General features: G+C 42.4%; 1 protein-coding gene across 1 annotated transcript in view; it reads right to left on the reverse strand.

Annotated features, from left to right (window-relative positions):
* Positions 1-12230, reverse strand: part of rab11fip3 (RAB11 family interacting protein 3 (class II)) — a 118543-nt gene extending 106313 nt beyond the window's left edge. The window contains exon 1 of the mRNA XM_072559659.1: positions 11977-12230. Within this exon, the coding sequence (XP_072415760.1) occupies positions 11977-12171 (195 nt within the window). The 5' untranslated portion in view covers positions 12172-12230. The remainder of the gene's footprint in view (positions 1-11976) is intronic.
* Between the last annotated feature and the right edge of the window lie 534 nt (positions 12231-12764).

The following is a 12764-nucleotide window of genomic DNA, read 5'->3' on the forward strand; positions in this document are numbered from 1 at the left end:
CTGTTTCTAAAGTTCAAATTTTTAAAGCATGTATTGGTTAGAATGAGATTTTGGCCCCATTAGTTTCAATGGTGCTGCTATTGCAATTCTGCGTTACAAGAAAATTGTATGAGAATGGAACTACTATATTACAGAACTGATGGAACAGATAAGGCGGCACGGTGGGACAGTGGTTAGCACTGCTGCCTCACAGCGCCAGAGACCCGGGTTCAATTCCCGCCTTAGGCGACTGACTGTGGAGTTTGCACGTTCTCCCTGTGTCTGCGTGAGTTTCCTCCGGTTTCCTCCCACAGTCCAAAGATGTGCAGGTCAGGTGAATTGGCCATGCTAAATTGCCCGTAGTGTTAGGTAAGGGGTAAATGTAGGGGTATGGATGGGTTGCGCTTCGGCGGGTTGGGCCGAAGGGCCTGTTTCCACACTAATGTAATCTAATCTATAAATCAGACTCCTATGCTGTAAACTGGACAAATGGCTTTTTATAAGCTTGTTAAAGCATCAAAAATACCATCAAAAGTTCCTTTTGAATTGCATGAACTTGTAAACATCACTGGTTCTCAAAATTGTCATCCGTAATGGTTTTGGAGATATGAACAATATTCTGCCTGGTCACTCCTCCACAATGGGTAGAGGGAGGAAAAAGAAAAGGAACACATGAAAGGCAAGTGAAAGAAGGCTCCATTAAACCTTTTAAGCATCACATCATGCAATGTTCTTTACTCAATTCATCAGCACAAACCAACGTCTGACCATCACTCAGTCTACATAAATCCTTATTTAATCAATGACCATCACGATATCTTGGGACTCTGGAAAGATCATGGTATCCCAAGAAACTTGTAAAAAATAACACATCTACGTTTCCAGTCATCCAGAGATACCGAAAAAGGGAGGAGGAGCATCAGAGGTCGGGCCTACGGCTCAGCCTGCAGTGTCCCTGGAGTTGATTACTTTCCAGGCCCTGGTGAAAGAATCTTGTGAGATGCTGGGGAAACAGATTGAAGAGAAGCTAGCTCCAATCTCTCGCATACTACAGAAGCATGAGCAGCAGCTAGGACACCTAGTGAAGAGGATGGATGAGGTGGAGCACAAGGTCACAGTGGTGGAAGCTGATGCCAGTTCATCCAAGGGTAGGATCCAAGCCCTGGAGACGCAGGTCTGTAACTTGCGCAACCAAGTGAGTGATCTTGAGAACAGGTCAGGAGAGAAAAAAAAAAAATTTGAATCATAAGTCTGCCTGAGGGTAAGAAGGCGAGTAGACTGTGGAATTTGTTGAAGATTTGCTGCCAAAATTCCTTGACATGGAGGCTGGCATGAGGGGTTGAAGATAGAGAGGGCTCACTAGGTCGCAGCATGGAGATTGGGTCTAGGTCAAAGTTCTCGTCCTCTCCTGGTGCAGTTCCATCATTACCAGGGATGAGGAGTGTGCCATAGAGGCTTCCAGAGTCCAGGAGAAGGATCCAAAGGCCTTAAATGAAATGTTATTGCAGAAAGTTATGGCTAATGACTTGATTAAATGATGGACCTGGAATATCAAGGGAAGTCACTCACCAATTAAAAAGGAAGGTACTCTTGAGTCTTAGAAAGGAGAAGGTGGATATTGCTTGGTTCTCGGAGACATACTTGAATGACAAGGAGTATCTAAAATTACAGCAGAATGACTTTGACCGAATTTAGGTTTCATCATTTAATACCAGAAGTAGAGGAGTGGTTGTATTGGTTAGGAAAAATCTCCCATTTAAGTTGTTAAGAGTATGTTAAAGACACACACAGGAAGTCTGTAATTCTTAAAGCCTTGATAAATGGGGAAGAATATAGTGTTTTAAGTTTTTATTGCCCTTCAGCTCATCCCCTTAAATTTTTGGTAGAGGCTTTTTCTAAACTGAAAAGTCTACAGTCCTGGCACATCATTACAGGGGGAGATTTTAACTGTCTCATGGATCCCACAGTAGATAGGTTGCTCAAAGGTTCCGCGATACCCTTTGTACAAACTAAACAGTTAGTAGATCTGTGTGGGGAGGTAGGGTTGGTGGATATCGGAGGCATCTCCACCCTACAGGCAGGGATTTTATGTTTTCTCCAATTCGCACAAATGTTACACTAGGATTGATTTTTTTTTCTGATCCCTGCAGTAAACCCAGATTTGGTGGCATCTTGTATGATTGGTAATATTACCATCTCTGATCGTGCTCCAATATACTTTGTAGTTAAGATTAAGGACGTTGCAGTGGGTTCAAGGCACTGGCAAACGGATCCCTTTATCCTCAAGGATAATAAGTTTTTAAAGAGTATTTTTCTCGGGAATGTCGGGCATTCCTAGCCATCAACATAGTTACCCAGAGGTTGGATGAACTACCAACCAAGCCTGTCAAAGACAATTCTGGCGGGTTAATTATTTCCTATTCCTCCAGTAGGAAGCAGAAGGGTGAGCAGCAATGTCTCCTTGAAGCATGCTTGAAGGCAGCCGAGAAGGCTTACTTTGTCAGACATTCGTTGGTCAAATTACAGAGAATTACAGTGCTGCAGTCTGCATTAACTTCAGCGCTCACGCAGACGGCAAAGAAGGAGCTAGCTTTTGCAAAGCAAAGGTTATAAGAGTATGGTGACTAGCCAGGCAAATACTTAGCGTATCTTGCCAGGAAAAGGAGTGCCCCATAAACCATTACTGCGATTAGCTAAGGGGCTAGGAACCTAACATGTGATTCTAAAAAGATTAAAGGTGGCGTTCCAGAAATTTTACTTTAAGTTATACCAAGCTGAGGATCGAGAGGAGGGGCAGACCAAAATTGAATCTTAAGGATCTGAAGCTCCCAGGACTGACTCCTGAACAAGAGGCCTTTCCTCAATGTCCCCTTATCAGAGCAAGAAGTGCAGGAAGCAGTGAGGCAACTTCACAGTGGAAAGGCACCTGGTCCTGATGGACTTCCCAGTGAATTCTATAAAAAGTTAAGTATGCGGTCAGGCCTAATGCTCAATATATTTAATGATTCAGACAGTCACGACAGTCTCCCACCATCTAAGAAGGGCCAATATTTCACTTATTCTTAAAAAAGGGAAAGATCCAGAAGACTGTGCTTCATACAGGCCCATCTCACACTTAAACGTGGACTTTAAAATCCTCTCTAAGACTCTCACGTTAAGGCTGGAGACTGTTACCGTCTATTATTAAAGAGAATCAGATAGGCTTCATAAAGAGTCGCAGATCCTCCAATAATGTTAGGAGGCTGCTTAAATGTAATTCAAGTGTGTCAACAACAGTCACACAACAGTCAATACAGGGATTAGTGATTTCTCTAGATGCAGAGAAGGCATTTGACTGAATTGAGTGACCGCACCTTTTCTATACTCTGGAGCGATTTGGTTTGGGCGAAGTCTTTACAAGACTAAGTATAGCTTCTCCACGTCAGCCCTCTCGCGACAGTCATCACCAATGGGGTACGATCAAGTAATTTTAGTATTTTTTAAGGGGCAACCGGCAGGACTGCCCCTTTTCACCACTGCTTTTTGCATTGGTGATTGAACCATTGGCGAAAGCCATTCATGGGGATCCCAATAGATCACCTCCAGAAGTGGGGTCAAAATTACATAAGATTTTGTTGTATGCAGACGATGTCCGAATTTTTTTGACAAATCCACCAGTTTCAGTGCCTCACCTGATACAACGCATTCACGCGTTTGGCACTTTTTTGGGGTACAAGATTAATTTTGCAAAATCAGAGGCTATGCCTATGGGCGGTCTATGAAGGAGCTAGGTCTTGAGGACAACTTCAGATTCCCATTTAGGTGGTCACACGGGGGTGGTGTGTATTTGGGCATATCGCTTACTCTAGTTCTAGATCAACTGTTCAAAGCCAACTTTTATGCAATTATTTGCTAAAATTAAACAAGATCTTCGATGGTGGGAGGTACTTCCAGTCTCGTGTTTGGGTCGGATAGTACCTATTAAGATGACTATTCTCCGTTTGCTATACAATATATGGGATGCTCCCTCTCATTTTCAATAAGCAGACACTCAGGAGGCTGAACAGCTGGTTCAGCTCTTTTATTTGGCATTGTAAGCAGCCCCTCATTAAATTAGGTAAACTGCAACTGCCTCAGACATTTTGGGGGGTGGCAGGGGGCTTGGAGGACCTACCGGGCATGAAAAACTACCAACTAAGCTCGCTTTTGTCCTATGAGTGATTGGACTTGTGGGGAGCCTCTTTCAATATGGCTAGATATTGAAGGCTTCCAGGCAAGGTGCCCCCTTACCAGTTTGCTGTTTTTGGACAAAAATATGAGGACAATTAGGGAATATTGCCATAACCCAGTTGTCTTCAATGCTGTTAAAGTAGGACGACAATTTGGCCTAGGAAAGGCTATATTGGCAAAACATCTTCATTTACACCTTTATACTGGGGTTTTCAACCAGGGATGATAGATTCAGGATTTAAACGTTGGGCAGCTAGGGGTGGGCCTTGCATGGGTGATTTATTTGAGGGAGACTTAATGATGTCCTTCAATCAGTAATTACGGAAGTACGAGTTATCTAATAGAGACCACTTTCGTTTTTCTTCAAGTTAGGGATTTTAATCAAAAAAAAACTACACTTTTGACTGATCCCTATAAACCCGACAAAGAAAGGGGTGCTAAGAGTACACTTTCTGTCAGTACTTCATATCAATTTGGGGTGCCCCCTCAGATGAATGTGATCGATTCTGCAGGGTGTGGGAGAAAGAGCTGAGTGTTAAAGTTCCTTCAGAAGCATGACAGCATATTTGAGAGAATGCAAGGAAGACATCAATTTGCAATAGGACCATTTGTCAAAATTTAGACCAGGGTATCTTCAGCATGTCCCAAGTGCAAGGTCTGTACGGGCACTCTTACCCATTGAAACCTATCACAACACCAGAGAAAAACATACTGGAGTGCTGTGATGGGCACAATGGAGAGGATTTTGGGTATAAGGGTGGAGGAGGACCTTTTCTCTCTACTTCAGGGCCTGCCCACTGTATTCCCTACAGACTCGCATAAGAAAACAACTTTACAACATTCTCACATTCCGTGCAAGAAAAAGTATCTTGTGAGGTTGGATATCCAAAAACCCCTCCAGGTCTGTCAGGTTGGCAAAAGATTGTCATGGAGCATATTTGCCTTGGATTTTCTCACAAATATGGTACACTACAAAACTGGGAATTATAAAGACATGTCAGCCCTTTCTGGAATACCTGGACACAGATTTATCTGCCACACTAACAAAAGGCTTTTATATAGCTGTAACGATTATGTTTTTAAGAGTCCAATATCCAGGGAGGAGGAACTGTGAACGTATGAGTGTTTTGCCTGGCTGGACTGAGTTTTTATTAGTTTGTTGCTGGTTATTATTTATTTATGTTAAATAGGCAGGTTGAGTATTTTTTATTCTCTACTTTTCTATATATGTTTACACATTTGTACAGGAGGGTGGGTTGGGTTTTTAAAAAATTGTTCTGTACTTGTTGTAAAATTTTTAAAAATCCATTTTTCCAATGAAAATATATTTTAAAAAATAATGGAAAAGGATAGACCAGATCTAAAAGTTGAAGTTCTAAGTTGGAGGATGGCTAATTTGAACGGTATTAGGCAAGAACTTTCAAAAGCTGATTGGGGGCAGATGTTTGCAGGTAAAAGGATAGCTGGGAAAATGGAAAACCTTCAGAAATGAAACAAGAGCCCAGAGACAATATATTCCTGTTAGGGTGAAAGGAAAGGCTGGTAGGTATTGGGAATGCTGGATGACGAGAGAAATTGAGGGTTTGGTTAAGGAAAAGAAGGAAACATATGTCAAAGTTAGATCAAATGAATCCTTAGAAGAGTATAAAGGCAGTAGGAGTATACTTAAGGAAATCAGGAGGGCAAAAAAAAAGGATGAGATAACTTTGGCAAATAGAGTTAAGGAGAATCCAAAAGAGCTTTTTTTACGAATACATTAAAGGACAAAAGGTAACTCGGGAGAGAATAGTGCCCCTCAAAGAACAGCAAAGTGGCTTTTGTGTGGAGCTGCAGGAGATGGGGCAGATGCTAAACAAGTATTTTGCATCAGTGTTTACTGTGGAGAAGGACATGGAAGATAGAGCTTGTAGGGAAATAGATGGTGACATCTTGAAAAATGTCTACATTACAAGAGGAGGAAGTGCTGGATGTCTGGAAACACAAAAGTCGATAAACTCCCAGGTCCTGATCAGGTGTACCCTAGAACTCTGTGGGAAGCTACTGAAGTGATTGCTGGGCAACTTGCTGAGATATTTGTATCGTCAATAGTCGCAGGTGAGGTGCTGGAAGACTGGAGGTTGGCTAATGTGGTGCCTCTGTTTAAGAAGGATGGTGAGGACAAGCCAGGGAACTATAGACCAGTGAGTGTGACGGTGGTGGGCAAGTTATTGGAGGGAATCCTGAAGGACAGGATGTACATGTATTTGGAAAGGCAAGGACTGATTAGGGATAGTCAACATGGTTGTGTGGGGGAAATCATGAATGATGAACTTGATTGAGTTTTTGAGGATGTAACAAAGAGGATTGATGAGGAGAGAGCAGTGGACAGGATCTAAATGGAATCCAGAAGACATTCGACAAGGTTCCCCATGGGAGACTGGTTAGGAGGGTTAGTTCTCATGGAATACAGGGACAACTATCCATTTGGATACAGAACTGGCTCAAAACAAAAGGTAGAAAACAGGGCAGTGGTGGAGGGTTGTTTTTCAGACTGGAGGCCTGTGCCACAAGGATCGGTGCTGGGTCCACTACTTTTTGGCATTTATACAAATGATTTGGATATGATCACAAGAGGTATAGTTAGTAAGTTTGCCAATGACACCAAAATTGGAGGCGTAGTGAACAGGGAAGAAATCTACCTAAGATTACAACAGGTTCTTGATCAGATGGGCCAATGAGCTGAGAAGTGGCAGATGGAACTTAATTCAGATAAAATGCGAGGTGCTGCATTTTGAGAAAGCAAATCTTAGCAGGGCTTATACACTTAATGATAAGGTCCTAGGGAGTGTTGCTGAACAGAGACCTTGGAGTGCATGTTCAGAGCTCCTTGAAAGTAGAGTCGCAGGTAGATAGGATAGTGAAGGCGGCGTTTGGTATGCTTTCCTTTATTGATCAGAATATTGAGTACAGGACTTGGGTGGACATGTTGCAGCTGTACAGGACATTGCATGCAATATTCCAAAAGTGGCCTAACCAATCTGGTCTCCTTCCTATCAGAAGGATGTTGTGAAATTTGAAAGGGCTCAGAAAAGATTTACAAGGATGATGTTATCAGGGTTGCAGGATTTGAGCTATAGGGAGAAGTTGAATAGACTGGGACTGTTCAAAGGCCGAGGGGTGACCGGAGTCCGGAACTCGATAGCATAGGATTAGAGTAAGATATAAAAGAGACCTAAAGGGCAACCTTTTCACACAGAGGGCTGCATGTATGGAATAAGTTGCCAGAGGAAGCGAGGACAATTGCAACATTTAAAAGACATCTGGATGGGTATATGAATAGGAAGAGTTTGGAGGGATATGGGCCAGGTGCTGGCAGGTGACCAGAGATTGGGTTGGGATATCTGGTCAGCATGGACGAGTTGGACCGAAGGGTCTGTTTCCGTGCTGTACATCTCTATGACTGGCTTTTTTTTTATTGTTCTTGTATAGTATCTTGTAAATGATGTTAGTTTTTCTGGTATTATCTAATGGGTCATTTAGGTTAATTAGTCGCTGTTTAAATGTGTGCGTAGGTTTGTGGGCTACCATAATGCCTTTGATGTAAGGTAACATGGCTATTTGGCATCATAGTAGCCCACAAACCTACCACACTTAAGTAGCAACTAATGAACCTAAGAGATACCACCAACAAAACTAATGTCATTTACAAGATACCATGCAAGAACTGTTTAAAAAAAAAAATGGACAAATTAGCAGGAAACTTGCCACCAGGATACATGAACACCAGCTGGCCACCAAAAGACATGACCTACTCTCACTAGTTTCCACACATACAGACAAAGAAGGACACCACTGACTCAGACAAACATCCAAGGACAGGCAAAACAGACACGCATGAGAATTCTTAGAGGTTTGGCATTCTAAAAAGAACTCCATCAATAAACACCAACTTAGATCCGATTTACTTTGCCTTGAAAAAAGCAAAGCATCGGAAATGACTTCAGCCACCTTAAGAAACCTAGACTATAAAATAGAGGTGGCACACACCACCCACGCTTCACTAGAGACTTTCATGGAGGAGGTTACCTAATATGGTGATGAAATGTCTGAAAACAAACCTCCAAGTTCAGCAAGCTAACAGACTTATCAACCTGAGCTAAATGTCTTCTCAAAAATCGCTAACAATGTTATCTCCTCTACAATGGGGAGAGGAAACAGATTGTGTGACAGCTTTTTGGAACATCTACATTACCTATAAAAATAAACCCCAAGTCTCCAGCTGCCTGAAACTTGGGCACACCATGTCCCCACACCAATGTGTATCTCAGGCTCCAGCAAAGCTCGATGCAAGCTAAAGGAACAGTACCTCATCTTCTACCTTGGTAACTGAAATCCTTCAGACTCAACATTGAGTTAAAACAAACTTCAGAACATGAATATCCTCCTCCACATTACCTGGCCCCAATCCTCTAAAACCATTTGATATGGGTCATTCCCAGCACAGCCAGCCAATCTATTTTCAACCATTCACACCACATTAGCATTCAACTCACCATTTATCAGCAATCCGTTTGCTTACCCTTCTCTCACACTTAGCACTGTCCTCATGCACTATTCACAACATCATACGCAACATCACCAGAAGCACCACACTTTCCTAGCTGCTTTCAGTTCTGACAAAAAAAAAGGTTGCTGAACTTGAAATGTTAACTGAAAACCTCCAAGGAAGACTTAAGGATGCACAACAATGCAGAATGGCCAAGCAGAGACTGATAACCAAGTTCAGTACTCATGGAGGATAGACTCAACCAGGACCTTGGGTTCATGCCACACCACAGGTGACCCCCCACTACATTTTACACACACACGGGATGAATTTGCATTTGCAGATACATTTTGTTTTTGCTCAAAAAGCACACACACAATCTCCAGGCAGCCAATCCATGCGATAGTTTATAAATTCCTACTTTGAAAACAGGGCCACTCTGATGCAAGACTGGGATACAGACAGACTCTAATCTTACCTTTAACACATCGTCTGAGTTAAAATGTCACTTTTTAAAAAAAAAACCTTAATTTCAAGAATGTAACTTGAAAGAAGTTCTGGGATTTATATTAATGAGCTGAAACCTGCACCCATTCTAAATGATGCAAGACTTAACAGCAATCTAGGTTTGTTCAATAGATTGTATCAGTTGCACGCATGACATTATGATCTTTTGCTATAAATTCTGTGTCTTCTGATCCTACTCCACAGCTACCAGAGGAAGGAGCAGGACTCCGAAAGCTTGTACTTCCAAATAAACCTGTTGGATTATAACCTGGTATGGTATGATTTTTAAACTTTCTCCACCCCAGTCCAACACCAGCACCTCCACATCAGAACTAAAAACCAAAAAAAAACTTCAGATGCTGGAAATCCAAAAAAAAAAAACAAATTGCTAGAAAAACTCAGCAGGTCTTACAGCATCTGTAGATAGAGAATGTTTCTAAGTTCAGGAGACCCTTCCTCAGAACTGAGGGTAGATGGAAAAAGTGGTTTTTAATGCACAAGATAGGATGGCGATGGGGTAAATGGTAGGTGGAGAGAGTCCAAGGGACAGAATCAAAATGTTAATTGTTTTTCTCTCTACTGATGTTGCCAGACTTAACAGTTTCTCTGTTCCACCATTGTGCAATTCTCCGTTTTATTCTTTTTCCCTTCAGTGTTCTCTCAAATACATCCTAACTCCTTCATACTGATTCAGACAATTTGAATGAATTGTACTAAAGTAGAAAATACCATTCACTCTCATTTTGGCTAAGTGCTTCTCAAATTGTTTTGCACCAAAAGTAGGTTTGTGTAATTGTATACAGCTCTGCCCTAATGTTCCTACAACAAAAACTATATGGACATATGACCCATGTAGAATGGTGCACTGGCAGGAAACCTTCTACTGTAATACCCTAATCTGAGAATTAAACACTGAAATGTTTACCAGAGTCAGACATTCAGTATTATTTAGCAAAGGGTGGGGCAAGCTTGATGAAAAGCTGCTTCCTCCTCATACTCCAAATTCCTACATGCTTACAGATGCAAGTATATCTAGTATCCAAAAAAAATTTAAGATTTCAGGGATTGTTAAATGCCAAGAAAATTTTAAACACTTGAATGAGGATTGGCTCCTGAATACACTGCCTTCCAATTGTGTCCATAATTTCCCATTATTTTGAACCTTTTCGCTACCATGATACATAAAGTAATAATCAAAGTTAATAGTCTCCTCTGACTTCATAATGCAGCACCTTCATTTTTCTCAACGCCTTCAGCTTTGGTTATGACCATTAAACTAAAATGAACCAGGCTGTTCTTAACCTCATTGTTCTGTTGATTCAAGATCAGCTTTAAGTTGCGTATCCTATCAAAATGGCTACTTGGACAATAATCACCTGTTTCTTTTTAAAAATTTGTCAAACTAACATATCCAACAAACACTGGGACACAACTTGTTTGTGTCATGTTTGAGATATCCTATCCACTCATCACACTAATACCAATTCACTGCCTTAGGTATCAAAATTAATGGCTCTGCAAAAATTAGGAGCCAGCTAACACCAAAGAGCACAGTTTCAAGTAATGTGCTCAGCAGATTCAATTACAACTACTGCATGTCACCCTAATTGACTTACACTTTCTTCAGAGCACATGCACATACTTGCAAGTTGAGACTAAAAGAACAAAACAAGAAGTTATGACTAAAACCAAGAATAAACAAAACAGGAGAAATTCTTTTCCACACAAAAAAAAACTTTCTAGTACTCCACATAATACTGGATTGAATAGAAAAATCAGGTCAGATCTATGCAAGGTGGTAATATTCAGGGAAAGTCTCACAGACAAGGTCCATACAAATCCAATTGCTTTGATGTAATATTGTAGGTACATCAGCCAAATACCAAAGTAGAATGCTGCAGAAATTCAGGTATGCAAGGAGAGTTAACGCTTTGAGTCCAACAGGACTTTTCAGAACCACAAGCAATTGCTAATCTAATTTCCAAGGAATTGAAACTTGCTGCTTACCAAAATTATGTATAATTTTGGAACAGATACAATCACAATCCCAGTGACTTAATGAGAATCCTGCAAAGTATCAGTCCTGTATCCTTTAACGCCATATAGATGAAAGTCGTTTACTTCCCAACAAAATTGTGCTTAGCTTTCCAATTAGGGCCAGATATAGCATGTTCATCAGCGCCAGGTTCAATTCTTACCGGCCCTGGTGCACAGTGAATTTCCATTTTTGCTACCCCACATCATCCAGCACATCCACGGTCCAACCTACTTTTGAATGCAGACAGTTATTTAGCAGATGCAGGTGGTGTGCACAAAAAAAAATCAAAAATAAATATGAAAAACACCGCTATTCATGACCATATTTGCGATCCTCAAATTATTACTCCTTATTATCTTCTACGTCAATAAGAAAGTCCGTCCTATTATCTGCGATGGGAACAGTCAATAGATTATGAAGCTGCACTTGAATGACTGGGCGATTATAGATTTGGTTTAGCTTTTTTTTGATAAGCAAAGCACCAAGTTGCAAAGTATTTTCAAAGAAAAAAAATAAAATTTAAGCCGCTGTCCTATTTAAAATCCTGAACACAGTCCCATTATGGAATAAACCCCCACCGAGGGGCCACTTATCCATAGCAGTGGCTCAGTCACAGTGCTTCCTAAAAAAATTCCACTTCGCAAAACTGACACTGGGACAAACAGTTAAATCCCGACAGGGATGACTGCACCCTCCTGGCTGTGCCCGTTCTTCCTACCTGCTCCGCGCCGTAGCTGCTGGCGATCTGACAAAAATCTTCCAGCCGGATCAACCCTTCGCCGGCCAGGTCAAACAAATCGAAGACGACCCGCAGCCTCTCGCACTCCGACTCAAATCCTGGGTTCCCAGGTGCGGGGGGCTCTAACTCTACCCCCGGGCTCCCGGCCCCCTCCGGCCCCGGGGTAGGCTCCATGAACGACTGAGATTCCGTTCACTGGGGATCGGTCAGCTCCATTCTCCCCCCCCTCCACCCACTTAAAACTCACCACTCTCCCCCACCCCACTCCTCGACCCCTTTCCCGAATGTCAAACTATCGACTCCTGGTGGAGCTCGATCTTTCTCTCTGGGTTTTCTCGCTTTCGGGCCCCGGTAGTTCTCGCTCCCTGTGTTCCCTCACATTTGTCCCCAGCCTCTCGGCGCCGCCATCACTCGGATCAGCAGCTATGACGTTATCCTCCTTCCATCACGCCCGCGCCGCCCTGGAGACGCTACATAGCAACCGCTCAGCTGCCGGCACCCTCCAACCGCCGCAATAGAGCATGCGCGAGCGCATGTATCGTGGCCACCGACCACTGTTTACAGAATATGGTGCAGAAGGAAGTTAGTCGGCCCATTGTGTCCCCTGTCAGCTCTATTGTCTCGTGACAGTCTCCCTGCCCCTGCCCCTCTCCCCCCCCCCCCCCTTCCCATACCCATACCCATACCCCTACCCCTACCCCTGTATGAAGTTAAAAGTTATACAATACCAGGTTATAGTCCAATAGGTTTATTTGGAAGCACGAGCT

Source organism: Chiloscyllium punctatum, chromosome 40 (genome assembly GCF_047496795.1).
Source record: "Chiloscyllium punctatum isolate Juve2018m chromosome 40, sChiPun1.3, whole genome shotgun sequence".
Lineage (NCBI taxonomy): Eukaryota > Metazoa > Chordata > Chondrichthyes > Orectolobiformes > Hemiscylliidae > Chiloscyllium > Chiloscyllium punctatum.